At 39.3% G+C, this 14751-nt stretch overlaps 1 protein-coding gene across 1 annotated transcript in view; it reads right to left on the reverse strand.

Annotated features, from left to right (window-relative positions):
- Positions 1-1248: 1248 nt before the first annotated feature.
- obscnb (obscurin, cytoskeletal calmodulin and titin-interacting RhoGEF b) overlaps positions 1249-14751 on the reverse strand; it is a 59159-nt gene continuing 45656 nt past the window's right edge. The window contains exons 55-80 of the mRNA XM_088325985.1: positions 14595-14676; positions 14398-14519; positions 14136-14333; positions 14017-14049; positions 13737-13835; positions 13442-13660; positions 11148-11181; positions 11018-11070; positions 10698-10802; positions 10309-10365; positions 9702-9841; positions 9429-9629; positions 9267-9343; positions 9019-9189; positions 8776-8935; positions 7411-7527; positions 7179-7343; positions 6338-6496; positions 6092-6269; positions 5861-5974; positions 5624-5791; positions 5449-5551; positions 4969-5098; positions 4717-4807; positions 4593-4635; positions 1249-3183 (exon numbers count right to left, since the gene is read on the reverse strand). Coding sequence (XP_088182111.1) covers positions 2139-3183; positions 4593-4635; positions 4717-4807; positions 4969-5098; positions 5449-5551; positions 5624-5791; positions 5861-5974; positions 6092-6269; positions 6338-6496; positions 7179-7343; positions 7411-7527; positions 8776-8935; positions 9019-9189; positions 9267-9343; positions 9429-9629; positions 9702-9841; positions 10309-10365; positions 10698-10802; positions 11018-11070; positions 11148-11181; positions 13442-13660; positions 13737-13835; positions 14017-14049; positions 14136-14333; positions 14398-14519; positions 14595-14676 — 4064 coding nt within the window. The 3' untranslated portion in view covers positions 1249-2138. The remainder of the gene's footprint in view (positions 3184-4592; positions 4636-4716; positions 4808-4968; positions 5099-5448; positions 5552-5623; positions 5792-5860; positions 5975-6091; positions 6270-6337; positions 6497-7178; positions 7344-7410; positions 7528-8775; positions 8936-9018; positions 9190-9266; positions 9344-9428; positions 9630-9701; positions 9842-10308; positions 10366-10697; positions 10803-11017; positions 11071-11147; positions 11182-13441; positions 13661-13736; positions 13836-14016; positions 14050-14135; positions 14334-14397; positions 14520-14594; positions 14677-14751) is intronic.

The following is a 14751-nucleotide window of genomic DNA, read 5'->3' on the forward strand; positions in this document are numbered from 1 at the left end:
AGAACAACAATCTGAAACACACCGACAGGTCCACTTCGGAAAGACTCAAAAAAAAAGTTCTGGAGTGGCCAATTTAAAGTCTGGATTTAAATCAAATTAAAATGTAAATGGTCTGCATTTATATAGCACTTTTCAAGTCATTAAAGACCTCCCAAAGCACTTTACAATGTGCTTCACACTTACCCATTCACACACTCACACACCGATAGCAGCGTCAGCCATGCAAGGCAACTATCTGCTTATCGGGGGCATTGGGGATTCAGTGCCTTCCCCAAGTTCACTTCGACATATAACATGGGAGAGCCGGGAATTGACCCTGCAACCTCTTGATCCCAAGACGAGCGCTTTACCTACTTTAAAAGTCAACTATGTACTCATGAAAAGAAACGTGCCATAGGTTCCCTACCCCCGATCTATTTCAAACTGTAGGGTATCTATGTGTGATAGAATTTTGCCAGGTCTCATGGAAGGCCTGCAGGGAACCTTTGAGAATCCAATTTTCGCAAGCACCAGGTATTGCAGTATTTCCCTAATCCATTTGTTGTGTGTTGGAGGGGATGTATGCGTCCATTTAAGTAGGAAGAGTCACCTCGCAAGTAGGTTGCAAAAGGAAATGATAGTTTGTGAATGTTTTGATTGGCATGGTGGTGTCAAGATTCTGCAAAGGGCAACGGGTGTGGGTCTATTGGGAATCCGAGGACTTCACTTAATGTATGAAAAAATGAAAACCAAAAGTCATTAAGTTTGGGACAAGATCAAAACATATCAATGTTATTGGCTCGTGACTGTTTACATCTGTTGCAAGTGTCTCTCATGTCCAGGAAATGTTTTGCTAGTTTTAAGTAGGTGAGATAGCTTCTGTGCAGGATCTTACTTTGGAGGAGTTGGTGTCTTGCACAAATAAACGAAGAGTGTACATGATTGAGTATTCAGTCCCATTGCTTATCAGAAATTGTGATTTTGATCTTGGTCCCAGACAGACCTTAAGGAATAGAAGATAAAGTTTTGAGATAAGGGATTTTTATGTTGTGTCTAGTAATAATAATGAGTCCACCAGGGTCAGTTTAGAAGTGAATAAATTGATTTAGGATAAAATGCCAAATCTGAAAGTAATGTAATAAATGAGTGGAACGATCAAAGCATGATTAAAGCAGAATGATAGGATTGAGTAATTTCTGTAAAGAGGGGCAAGTCTAGGCAAGCAGTGTATTCCAAAATGTTTTCAAAATTGATTCCAAATTTTTAAAGTGCTCTGTTCAGGGCTCTGTAATGCAAGCATTGATTTCAAATAACAACAAAACCACTTTGCTCATTTTTACAAACATGGAAAATCTTTTAATATTCAGATTTGAAAACATTTAGAGGCTTACATGTTTTTCCATTTAAAAACATCAAAGGTACAAGCAATTACACTCTTTGGAGAGGGTTAAGAGACTAAACTACACAAATTCCTTTAAAGACCACTTTAATCTCTTAATTTGAAATAATCACACCTGCTTCAGAAAAGCAGCATGCAGAACTAAAATCCCTGTGAGCTCACGTCAACAGCTCAGTTATTCATTGCACTATTTATGTAGAAACAAAATAAATTACACACGAAAAGGATTCACTTCGATATTGTTCTCTCCCTCAACTTAAAAATATTCACTTTGTAAATCAACTCTAGAAGCAAAGGAATACATCTTTTCAAATGTACCTCATTGTTAATCTAAATGCTACATGCTTCATTCTTGTAATTTTGTATTTCTCAGTAAAAGTTCGACAAACACTATAGTGGTTCGAAAATATTTTCCGTGCAAGTACCGTGGATTTGTTTACCATTTGGTGAAAGTACTCATGAATGGTTGTTTATTTGTTTGAGTCGTGCACACTTTACTGCCATTGTTACGTTAATAAACATTTGATTAACATAAGCGCTTGTTTCTTTAGCAATTAAAAGTAAAAATCAGGTTTTTAGTCGAATGTGTAGATCAGATGTTTAGGTTGTTGCGATTCCTGAAATATGCTTGTGTGAATGCTTGATATTTAAATGGACAAGTATTTTGCTATAGGGAATGCTTTGTTAACTGAATATTACTGAAAGTCAGAATAGAAATTAAACTGATGTTGTTTAAGACTGAAGAGGATTTATTTTCAAACTACTGATTCTGGTTTTGATTATCTCTAATTTGATGGGTAGGCAGGTTATCCGCTGATGTATACTCATAGGTCTGTGTTGATATTTTGGTTTTAAAGCTTTTCTGCCCTCCTTTCACCCTCTGTACTTCGGAGCAGTAAGAAGGCTTCATCTCCAGGTTTGTTTTGCTCACTCGAATGGGGATGCGTCTTTCCTTGCTACTGCTTGCTTGCGGAGCATGAGATGGGGAAAGACAGCCGGGAAAATGCTCCCCAAAGCTAGAAAAAAGCCCGCTCGTCTGCCTAAGGCCTGCCACAGGCTGTCCCACATTGAGCAGCACTGGTTGTCCAACGCTTGACCCACCAACCTCCCTTTGGACCACAGAGATCTCACAGGGCTTCTCGTCAGGACTGTGGGTTGTCGAGCCGAAAGATTCTCCTTCCTCTGGGATGTAATCCTCCAAGTCTTCCAGTGCTAATACCCGACCTCTTTCCATTAGCGTCTTTGCCTGCTGCCTCTGGCAAAGGTCTTCATCTTCATCATCAGGTTCAAGGATAATGACTCCCGCATCCTCCAGGGCTTCATGAGCTTCCCTCGCATGGGGATCTTCTAAGCTAAAGTGTGCCTCACTATCTTCCCAAGAAAGCTGTTGGCCAGTGGTACTTACTCCTAGCTCAGCCAAGTTGTTGTTTGAGTTATTTGAATTTGGGTTCTCCGGGGGTGATCTTTTGGGTCTGGAGGGGGTTGAGGTGTGGTCAGAAATGGCCGGAGACACTCCCCTCCTCCTGGACAGCCTGGGAGACTTATTGACCTTGTATTCAATCACCTCCTCCACCTCAACCCAATTGGGCTTGCTGTCCACTACCTCAGCACTGGCACCGCCTGCCTCTTCTGTGACATAGTAGGTCGGCACTGTGCTTTTCTTGGAGGTGCCCAACCTCTTGGTCCTTGTGGTGGAGGTCTCTGAGGTTGTGACCTCCGAACGGTGGGCACCAATAATGGTCCTGCCAGGTGACTTGTGCCTCTTCATTTTCGGATTCTTCACCACTGTGGTGATAGTCTCCTCACTGTTAATACACCAAGTGCAGATTATTATCTGAGAGGTCTTGCAGGTTTGCATGCACTTTCCACACAGACTATCCAAGCGGGGTCGAGGAGTGGATAATGAGTGTCCAAAATCCGAGTAACGCCATGTACAGTAAATCCATGTGAGATGCCGCAAAAAAGTTAGTAGCTTATAAACATCTTGGGTAGAACAGTCCATCCTTTAGTCAGCCAGGAGGAATTGTTAGAAATCACTTTTACATACCACAAATTTAAATCCACACTGCAAGCCAAAAGAGGACACACATGCTGTAGAACCTTTCAAGTTTGCACAAACTATAGAGAAACTTTGAATACTTTAAACCACCAATCCTCTTTTATTATTTTTTTATGTTTTTGAACATGAATTGTTAAAAAAATGTAACAGTAAAAAATGTGTGTAACTGTGTTTATCTTTTAGATATGATTGAATAAGTGAACCATGGAGCTATGCTCTGCCGCTGGCTGGCAACCAGTTCAGGGTGTCCCCGGCCCACTGCCTGAAAATGGCCGGGATGCGCTTCAGCACCCCCGCAACAAGACAGGGGTGCAAAGAGGATAAGAGGTGCAGAAAATGGATGGATGTATTGGAGCTATGAAAAACAATGTTGGCCCACAGTAAAAGTTGATCAAGCTAATTGTCTCTTAATGCATGTGCTAGAAGGACACCATTGGTTATCAATTTTTTGAGTGATGTTCTATACCCCGTATAAAATAACCAATGCAAACCATTTTCGTTCAGGAGATTTTTAAAAATTAAAATAATACAATATAATAATAATAATAATAGGGCATTAAAACCTGTGCTACTAACTAAACTTTCAAACTTTTTTTTATTGAGCACTGTATTTAACAATTAATAAAAAATATACATGTTTAAAACGTTTTAAGAGAGTACAAGTATAAAATTTCACTAATCCACTTTCAACCCTAAAACAGAAAAAATATAAATAAATACAGTCGTTTTGTTAATTTTAGACAATTTTATGAAATGATTGGCAGGTCAGCCGCGCTGGCATATGGCAGGTGATACTTTGGGTTTTAAGGACATTAAAATTGAGTATTTATATGGTTTGAGAATTACTGTAAAATGATATGAATGCAATGTTTTTGTTTCAAAATTTAAACAAACCCACATTTGGAGGCCACGGGTTTTGAGAATATTACACAAAGGCAAAATAATGGAAACAAAATTGTATTATCTGGTAAATAGAATGCCTGCTTATTTTCAGTGTGTCACGCAAGGTCATCTCTTTCAACCCCCCGCTCAGATAATACATTGACTACCCCTCTGTAAAAAAAATCTAGCAGGAGCCTAGATTACAGCCTAAACCATGTCTAGATTTAAGAGTTTAGTTGATGACAAGAAAACAAATTCATGAATGTTACTTACATAATAATGGTTTTCTTTGGTATTTTGGTCTGTTGTTCAGTAACTGGACAGCAAGCAAAGTGATTCCAATAAATGTTACGTTTCAAATATGTGCATTACTTTTAAGGACTAATTCTGTTCTTACCTTCAAGAACAATAGCCTGCTCACCAGTGGCTACGACAGATGGAGGGACTAAGTCAGCGGCACACTTGGCACTGCCTAGACGGTTGGACAACTAGCCAAACAAGAATTATTTTTCAGAGAGGACCTGCTACTAATAAGTGACATGCAGCCACAGATAAGGGGTATATACATCTTAAAAAAGAAAAAAAAATGAGGGTTGGGGAAGGGCAAATGTAAGGGTATTGACGTTTACAAGAGTGGACATTGACCAACCTCACACTCGTAGTGTCCCAGGTCTCTTTCTGTCACATTTTTGATCACCAAGACCAAAACTCCGCTCCGTAGTTCATTGTAGGTCTGATACTTTTCCTGATCACTCAAGAGCCGGCCATCTTTGAACCACCTTGATTGTGCATAGTCAAATAGCAAGATGTTAGTTACATGCACATTTAAACTTTGGGAATGATGGAATGTTAGAAAGTTAAAATATTGTGTCATTATATTTATGTTTATTATTGTTGCAAAAATGATTATCTCTTAAATCCAATCGTTCTCCATGCAGTAGATGTTTTGTTTTAATTGTGATCAGTGATCAAATCTTGTATTCTGTTTGAAAGCATTGTTCTTGTAAATTTGTATACATTACACATTTTTAAAAGTTTTCAAACTGGTGTTATCCACTATCCCTATATTTACTCAAGTACCTGGACACATAAAAAGTAGAGAGTGGAAGTACACTGAAATTTTATACACCTGATTTTAGGACTGGGGGCACTCTGGATGACACAAGTAAACTGAGCATCTTCCCCAGTGACTCCAATAGCATTCCTCATTTTGTTCACAAACAGCGGAGGTACTGAACAAAGAATAACTCGTTAGAAGCAGATACAAATGTCAGTGTGGGGTTTTCTGTGAGTTACTTGCTCACCCTGTACAGTGATCTTGCCCAGCGTGCTGGCATTGCCAGCAGAGCTCGTGGCAAAGCACATGTACTGGCCCGAGTCTTCTGCCGTCATATTATCCAGGATGAGTGTGCAGGAGCCATCTGGGTCCTCAATGATGATGTGGTGGGGGTCTGCCTCCACTATGCGTCCGTCTAAGAGATACAAGTTTTGGTGTAAACTCTTTATAAGTTTATGTTGTGGAAAAGGAGTAAATCTTCTACCTTTGTACCAGGTGATGGCAGGTTTAGGCACTCCAATGGCCTTGCACGCCAGTTTGACGGTCTGGCCAAGCTCAGCTGTGCAGTTTGCCAATATTTCTACAAAGTCAGGAGGACCTTTACCAAAAAACAAACAAACATTTGTTTACATACAAAAACAAATAGTGAGGACCACCTATTCAATATAATTTTATAATGCTACTATTTTAACAAAATAGAGAAGTGGGAACTAACTCCATTCAGGCATGCTGTATCTCTGCTGAAGTTCTCGGAAGTCTCTGAGCCACGAGTTCTTCACAGTCACTGTTCGGGCTTGCAAAGTGTACTTCCTCACAGAATCTTCACGTTCATGCCAAATCTCAAATGCGCGGTCATCACCCTCCACTGTTTCATTCACGTCAATGTTGTTCAACTGCAGGGACAAAAAGAGCCAGTTAACGTCATTTATGAGGCAGATAACGGAAGAGCATTGATTCTTGCCTTCATCATGTTCTTGAACACATATGTCTGTGTATCAATGTTGCTGTCCCTCTTGGATTTGCATATGATAACGTAGTTTTTAAAGAGGAAAACGTGGCGGTGGTGACCTCGAGAGGATGTCCTTATTCCAGGAGCTCCCTCCCAAACTTGGAACGGTCCCTAAAAAAAAAAAAAAAAAACACATTGAGAGACACCTCCTGTAGGCTTTGTCAAAAAAACTCATTTTACCTGGCAGAAAAAAAGAATAATTTATAAACGAATGCACATTGATAAAAAATGCAACTGATACATTCATTATGAAGGTTTGATTAACCCTTAAAGAATAGAACTAATTTGTATTGTTTATTTTTCCATCATTTTCCAAAATCATATCTACATGAGGGTCATGAGGGTGGACAAAGCCAATCCAATCCGACTTTTGCAAGCGGTTAAATGGTTGCTAGTCATTTGCATGACACTCACTCACTAAATCCCTCCCTCCAACCCTTTCCCACTCAGTCCCTCCCTCACTCACTAATACCCTCCCTCCCTCCAACCCTCCCAAATTTGACTTGCCAAAGAACCTGCCATGCATTTTCTGGTACGCGGGAAACACGAGTGCTTTGAAAAAAACCCATGCAGGCACAGCAAGAACATGCAAAATCCACAGAGGGAGACCAGTAGCTGGTTTTGGAACCCAGGATCTGTGGACTGTAAGGCGGATGTGCAAACTAATCATCCACCGTACTGCCATGTTGGTGAATTAGTAATTCATTTATCCTTTTTTCATGTTAACGAACAGCCAAAAACCTTTTAAAAGTTACATAATTCAAATAAAATATTATCAAGCAGAACAGCTTACTTGTCTGAGGGGCTCTCCCAAGGCTTCAAGAGAGGCAGGGTAGTTTTCAATCATTGAGACGTGGTGTGTATTCTCAGAGCGTTGTGGCAGGGCGGAGACCATGGCATATGCTTCTTCAAGCAGGCAGCAGTTCTGGCCATTTCTTGCCTTGTTTCGTATAAGCTCCTGGTGACGTTGATTTGCTGTTTTTAAAAACAAGATACTCCATTTCAAATTTATTATTGTATCTCACCTTAAGGAAGGCCTTATACATTTGAATCCTTTCTAGAGGTTGTAGGAGGTAAGCATTTATGCTGCGTAAAGGTGGGGCAGATGGGTCTCCACTGGTTTGCTCCTTCTCTGTGTACTCCTGAAATACAATGAAAAGTTTAATACAAAACAGGGGCATCGTAACCTCTCGGTTGAGTTGAGCTTGATCAACATAGAAATAAAGTAGTTATACAGACAATGCGCGACCTATGAACAACTATGAACGTTCGTAAGTTGAATTCGTCCGTATGTTGCTTCAATGTATTTTGTATGTTTATGGTTTATATAAGTATGTTTAAAGCTTGTAAAAGTAACCTGTATTGTTTTTTTCCTAAAAAAATAACATTTAGAAAAATAATATGCTCTATAAAGATAAATCAAGTTGAGTTTAACTTACTTCTGGAAGATGCGATTCCAAAGGTCATCCTCCGTGGTAAATAGTGGTCCAAAAAAAAAGAAGCGTTCAGACCATTTTCTCAAACGCAACAGCTTTCTTATTCCACTTTCAAAAGAAACGGCTCGCCTCTTCTTTAAACTTTACACCAACCATATTGAATGGATGCATGAGATATTAAACAATAGAAACGTCAAAGTTCTTGGCACGTTAGCGATACAGTACACATTGTTATGATTACACAAGAACCAGGAAGTAGAAGCCGGATTTCTTCTACGGTGTGGATGCTGGGTGACGTCTCATAGCGCCACATGCTGGTAGCGGCGCAAAGAAGCACTACAGAAATGTCCTCTCCTCGTAAAAAGGTGCACACAATACACAATCTAACTAACAGCAATGTCCGGATGTTTTTCGACATCCCGAAAAAAATGATCGTATCTGCCGGAATCCGTAAATCAAATGTACGTAAGTCGGGGAGCGTCTGTATATTTTGCGATTCTGTTGGCTTCTTGCAGCAACATGAGGGAATAAAAGTCTCCAAATCAATTTTACATGTGATTGTGTTTTCTAAAAGTGATAGGAGGCATAAAACAGATCATAATCAACATTATATGTATTATGTTGAAGAAGTCAATATCTTTGACAATGTTGACATTTTTTTTTCCCTTTTATTTTCTTTGTTATTGTATGTGTTTGTCTTGCTGTCGGTCACCCCTCTTGAGGGATATGACTAAAGTAGATAGATAGAATGTTGACTCAACTCTCAACATTATGAGATGTACCGGTAAACGACTTACATTGTATAATTCATTACAGGGTTTTTAATATAATTGGGAACGGAGTATGCATTTGAAAATGACTAAATATGAAGTACACTGTTTTGTGCTCCTTTTTATATGGTAATGTACCTATGCGAAACAGAACACAAGTGAGCTGAAGTCTACCCAGCAATACCTTGAAGAAGCGGTGGACCATTTTGTCACTGAGGACACGCTCGGCCTGGGTCTGACCAACAAGGTACTGGAGGTACTTCTCAAAGCCTTCCTTATTCTTCAGGAAACACATCGCTACATCGTCGTCCGTTTCGCAATTGCTCAGCTTTGGTAAGAAGAAACTGCAATACATCAACAGAAAAGTAACTGCCACAAAACTTCGACCATCGACGAGCATTTGGTCATTGCGAGGTAACAAGCAAACCTGGAATGGAAGTCCTTCAAGTCGCCGATATTCCTAAAGATGGCCTCCTTTTGGCTGATAATGTCACCTGGCGCATTGAGAGTGTCAGCGTGGCTCACGTGATGACATGTGAAGAAGTCAATATCTTTGACAAACTCTGATTCACTGCCAATTATGTCCTGGATCATTTGGCTACATGCATAAAAGAAACAAACTTGCATTAGGGGCTTACATTTTTTGCACTGATTATTTGAATTAACTTTACTTACAATAACTTCTTGTTGTATTCACCCTCAGAAACCTCCTCTACGCTTGTTTCAGGAAGGTCACCCGAGTCAGGAGAAAGCTGAAGGATGTTTACCATCAGTGTTTGAACTGAAATGTTGACCCTTAGGTGTGACATGCATTTTGTAAAAACTGAGTCTATTTACTTTGAACTTTTTGTCCAGGTAAGCAGGTGAGACCCAGCCTTGGCGGGACGGCGTCATCTTGGTGGGTTTTGTCCGGACGAGCCATTTGAGAGGGTGGGCTGAATCCAACACCTCAACATACTGTCCTTCCTTCAGGGAGATGGATTCATTGCTTGCCTCAATGGGGTCATAGTTGGCCGTAGCCACGTAAATGTCGAACATCTGCGTTTACAAGAAAGTCCATGTATTTAGTGTTCCATTTATTACGCCAAGTTATGGACAGCAGTGTTTAACCTCTCCTCTGGCATCCCCCTCATCAGACTCAGAGGAAGAGTCAGCCACGAGTGAGGGGGGACGGGAGCGACCGTGATGAGGAGTAGCTGAAGGCGTCTTGGTCTCATCGTCACTGTCGGCGCCTGGCACGCGGAGTGAGGCTGACAAAAGTAAGGTATGTTGAAAATTAGTCAGTTTAAGTGATGTTTTTTAATACAGGACTTAATTCTCCAGTGAGTATTGGAGCTCAAGTGTCAAGCCCCGTGTAATCCTTGGCAATGTTATAATTAACAACTATACTTGTTTTCAGCAGTTAAAAAAGTATATTTCCAAGCACAGTCTTTCATTATGTGTCATGGCATGCAGATTCTTCATTTCTACTGTACATGAACCAAAGAGCAATGGTGAGTGTTTTCAAAAGTCATTCATAATGCAGCAGAGAAAACTATTGTAGTTGCAGACAATTGTGTTATAATCCCAACCACTTTTCAAACTGTAAATAGAATTAATCTAGGCTTCATCGACACTCTCTGATCTATGATTAACAAATGTCTTGATAAGGTATCTCTTCATGTATACAGTATGTGTAGCATAATTAAAGGGTAATGAATGTATTTGTCATACATACTGGTAGTTTTGGGCCAAGATTGCATCCACTGGAGCACTTCCTGATTCTGTGTGCTGTCTGAATAACACATTCATGATTGGATGACAATTTAACGTGAGTGCTTATGAACTGGTAAAGAAGTGTTGCTGGAGCAAAGCAAGATAGGCTTAGAGGTTGAAAACACATCACACAGGCAAAACATGCAGAAACACAGGACAATTTTTGTACTGTTACATGAGTAAACTCTTTATCTAAACTACAAAACAATCCTAAAACAACACAAGCAAGATGTAGAATACTTGCAAGATGTACAACATTTAAAAAGTAAATGACTTAAAATGTCATATTATTGTAGAAAAGAATAGTTGTTTTCTAAGACGGAGTAGATGATGACGTAAATAGAAACGCACCTTGAGTAAATTTGGCTGATACCATTTCAGTGATCTGGGAGGTGAGATTCATGAGGAATTCTTGGGACCCGACTTCTCCAAGGTAGGGCATTTGTGTTTTACTCTCTTGAACCAGATTGCAACACAATATTAGCCGTTAATTCATGGTTGAATCAAGGAACAAAGTCGTTGTTGCTGTCAATGCAAACTTGAAGCAAATGTAAAATAAAGTCAGTAAAAAAAAAGCAAGGTGACGTTTCATACATCAAAATTTGGCCAATAGACCTGCATAGATGGAAACAGCAGACAACATTGTTTTTTAAAAGTTATAATATATGTACCTTTCCTACTTTTTGTATCTTCTGTTGGTGGACTGACAGTAATCCCAAGAACTCTGAGGAATAAAAATGATGTGTCATTTATCATCATTTGTATTTTCCAGTTTTTAAGATAGCAAATTAAAAAACCTACTCTGAAGTTTTGGTCTCTTTCGTATGCAGTGGAGCTGGAAGGAAATGAAGAAAAATGATGCAGATAAAAAAAAAACAACAGTGGGTGTTAATTGGTCACAAATTAGCAATACAGTGTACATTAATCATTTTGAATTACCTTGAAATTGTTCCAATTTTAAGATTAAAAGAAAAAAGGGCTTTTTTAAAATGGCAATTTCAGTTAACTGCAGTAGGCAGCATATAGTCAAAATAACTACTTCCTGAATAGATGAGAATCGGTGGATTAATCTGCTCAAGTCTTCCTTAAACAACGCATTGGAATCATATAGACCCCATACCTGTCAACCTGTACGGTTTTGCCGTACAAAGTACATTTTTTATGCATTTTAAGATGAGTACGACGTACAAGGAAATCTGTATGGAAAAACGCAAATTTGTCAATGATGGGTACCATCCGGTATACACCGACTATCACGAAACGGCAAATCAATCAAGTCAAATGAGTTCGCCGCCGAAGCCTCTATCTCGGTATCGTTTTTTTCGTTGCAAACGAAGCGAGCGGTTTGACGCTACTGTGCGCATGCATCTGCCGCCTAGGGATCTCCCATCATGCAATCATTGCGAAAAAAAAAAAAATATATATGGTATACGATTATTTTGTATTTTGTACGGGAAAATACGACAGTTTGTACGGGCATGGAGCCGTGGAGGTTGACAGGTATGAGACCCTTTCATAACCTGTGACGTCACAGTCGAATTTGAAGGCATAAGAATACTCCATACTAGTCAACACACTGAATGAACCAAGCTTTTGTTTCTGCTAGCTCGGGGTTAAAATGTTGTCATGTTGGGTGTTTCTGGGCCAGATTGGGAGAAAAACGTTAGTGACTGTAAATTGAAGTTTTACCTGACCCAGCGGACACTCCTTACTATAGAAAAAAAAGAGAGTTGTGCATTGAAGCGAAAAGATTGGATCGGGTTTGCAGCACATACTTTATATCAGGAAAGAGAAATTAAATGTTTAAGATTGTTGCTATTGAGTCCATATTACTATATCGGCAAAATAGTTTGCCATTTTCTTCGGCTAAATGTTTGTGTGTAGCCTAAATGCCAACGGTAGCCTTGTAAATAACGCGTTGGTCAAAAATAAAAACGGGCACGCATTGCGATTGTTTGCAGGTATAACAAGTAATATGGACTCGATAACAACAATCATAAATGTTTAATTTATCCTACCTGGTATAAAGTGAGTGTTCTAAACCCGAGTATTTTTGACGAGTGCCTCGGCCCAATCTTTTCACTTTAATGCACAACTCTCTTCTTTTTCTTTGAGTGTCCGCTGGGATCCTGTAAAACTTCAATTCAATTAAACATTTTTTCTCTGACTTAAGCACACAAACACACAACATGACGATTTTTGGGAGCAATGACAGCTTTATTTTTCTCTGTATTCTGACTAACGCAAGTACGGTTTTGCTTCCAGGCTATGCCCCGCGCCACGGTATATGTCACAATGTTTACAAAAAAATTAAAGAGTCTACAGTGTAGATTAGTGTGGGCACCAATTAGATATTCTCGCCCAGGAATTGGGGGACTTAATTACACCTTAGCAGCCCCGTCAGGTTTGATGTCTGATATCGGCCTGAGTTTCTTAAAGCATCTCAGGTGTTCATATAGATCAGTGTTTCCCATATAATTTGGTGAGACCCTGGTGGATCCGAGGGCAAGAAAATTTCGTACATTTTAAATTCAACTGCATCGATCTGGTGCATTTTTAGAGGATAATCAAGAACTTAGATGAATGTATGCCCTTTTAAACTGTTGAATCATAATTCCACTAGTGATAAAATGTAATGACACAGCAAGGTTGTGGTATTTTAAGATATTGTATTGGTGATACGATAGAGAATTGGCTCTTTCGTCAAGACTCACTACAAAGAAACAGCAATTTAAACTCCCAAATGGCTCTTCCGATTTTTTTGTTGTTACCGATATATCACCAATAATAATGTAACATTATGCGTGAATGAAATTGTATTATACAATTAGATTGGATTAGCCTTTATTTTTTCACTCCACAGTAAACTAATTTACAGTTTATATTAAGTAACTTATAGTCAAGCAACACAGAATCCCTAAAAGACAAAGTACACAACAAAATAAAAATCAATAATATTATTATAATTAAAATGAGTTAAAATTAGGATTATTTTCCTGCTTACACAAATTTTTTTTTATTTCTTTCCTTCTTCTTATACGCCAATTGCCCGGTTTCCTCTCGACCTGTTCCTGTGCTAATTGTTTTTGGCTTACTGTCATCCACTTCGAGGTGTGCGGTACAGATGGACTGTCCTGCCTTATTGGTGGCAATGCAGGTGTAGGCACCAGTATACTCTGTTCCGACATCCATTAAGATGAGGCTATGTTGGCGGCCTGAGCTTGCTACTTTGTATCCTTTGGTATCAGGCTTGATCCAGAGCACATCCTCCATTGACTCCTCCTTTAGCCAAGACACCATTGGAGTGGGAGATCCTAGAGGAGCACAGGTAGTATAATACATGCAAAAAATATGTTAAATATTTTCTAAAAAATGGGGTGGTGTACAAACCTTCTACTTTGACGGATAATGTAATGCTAGTTCCTTGTTTCACTTTCCTGTTGGTGAACTTTTCCAGGAAACGTGGTGGCACCAGAGACTCCTGGTTGTCTATAATGTTCACAGAATTAGAAAGAAAATGGCGCCGAGTCACATTCATTCATCTAGTATAAATATGAGTTTTGAAGCATTTTGCACTAAAACACAATTAGAGTACCAACAATACAGAAATCCTACTGATATTTCAATCTCCTATTCAAAGTTCAATGCTCATTTATGAATATCAAGTTACCTTTCTGATCTTGAGATATAATCTCTCCTGGATCTAAAATCAAACACGGTGGTTATTAAAGAAAAAAAACACTATTATTCTTACATAGAAGTTTTGTATTCATAAAGTGGCACACATACTCAGAACAACCATTCGAGCAGAAGAGTAAGCAGAACCAGCTGCATTACTGATGTAAGCTGAGTATTCTGCTGTGTCCTCTTTGTTCACCTCCAGGATCTCCAAAATGTGAAGGTCTTGCTGCACTGAAAGTAAAATTCTTTCGGAAGAGCGCAGTGGATGGCCGTCTTTGAACCAGTACACTCTTGGTTTAGGGAAACCTGGAAAGAGAACAATTTATGTTTATAAACTGCAGCTACATCAAATCTTATATTATAATAATACCTTTTACTCTGAGCTGCATCTTAGCCATTGCTGACCCTGGACTAGCATGAACATCATGGAGTTCCTCCACAATTTGAGGCATTTGATCATCTTCTGTGACGGACTCAAAAGTCTCAGTCTCCCTGCTTGACGAATGACAACATAACTGTTCTTGATCAATCTATCAGCTGTATAGTAACTGTAAACAATTAATTTACCTGGACAAGTAGCCCTTGGCACTTATGTAAGAAGATGTTTCAGTGGCGTCAGCAGCAGTGTCATAATCAGAGCTGCAGGAGACTAATGGAGAAGATGATGAATTAATCCTACACGTGTGAGGACAGATTGGTAATATGGTGATTTTTCAAAGTAACT

Source organism: Urocampus carinirostris, chromosome 1, assembly GCF_059441175.1.
Source record: "Urocampus carinirostris isolate Australia breed hairy pipefish chromosome 1, RoL_Ucar_1.0, whole genome shotgun sequence".
NCBI lineage: Eukaryota > Metazoa > Chordata > Actinopteri > Syngnathiformes > Syngnathidae > Urocampus > Urocampus carinirostris.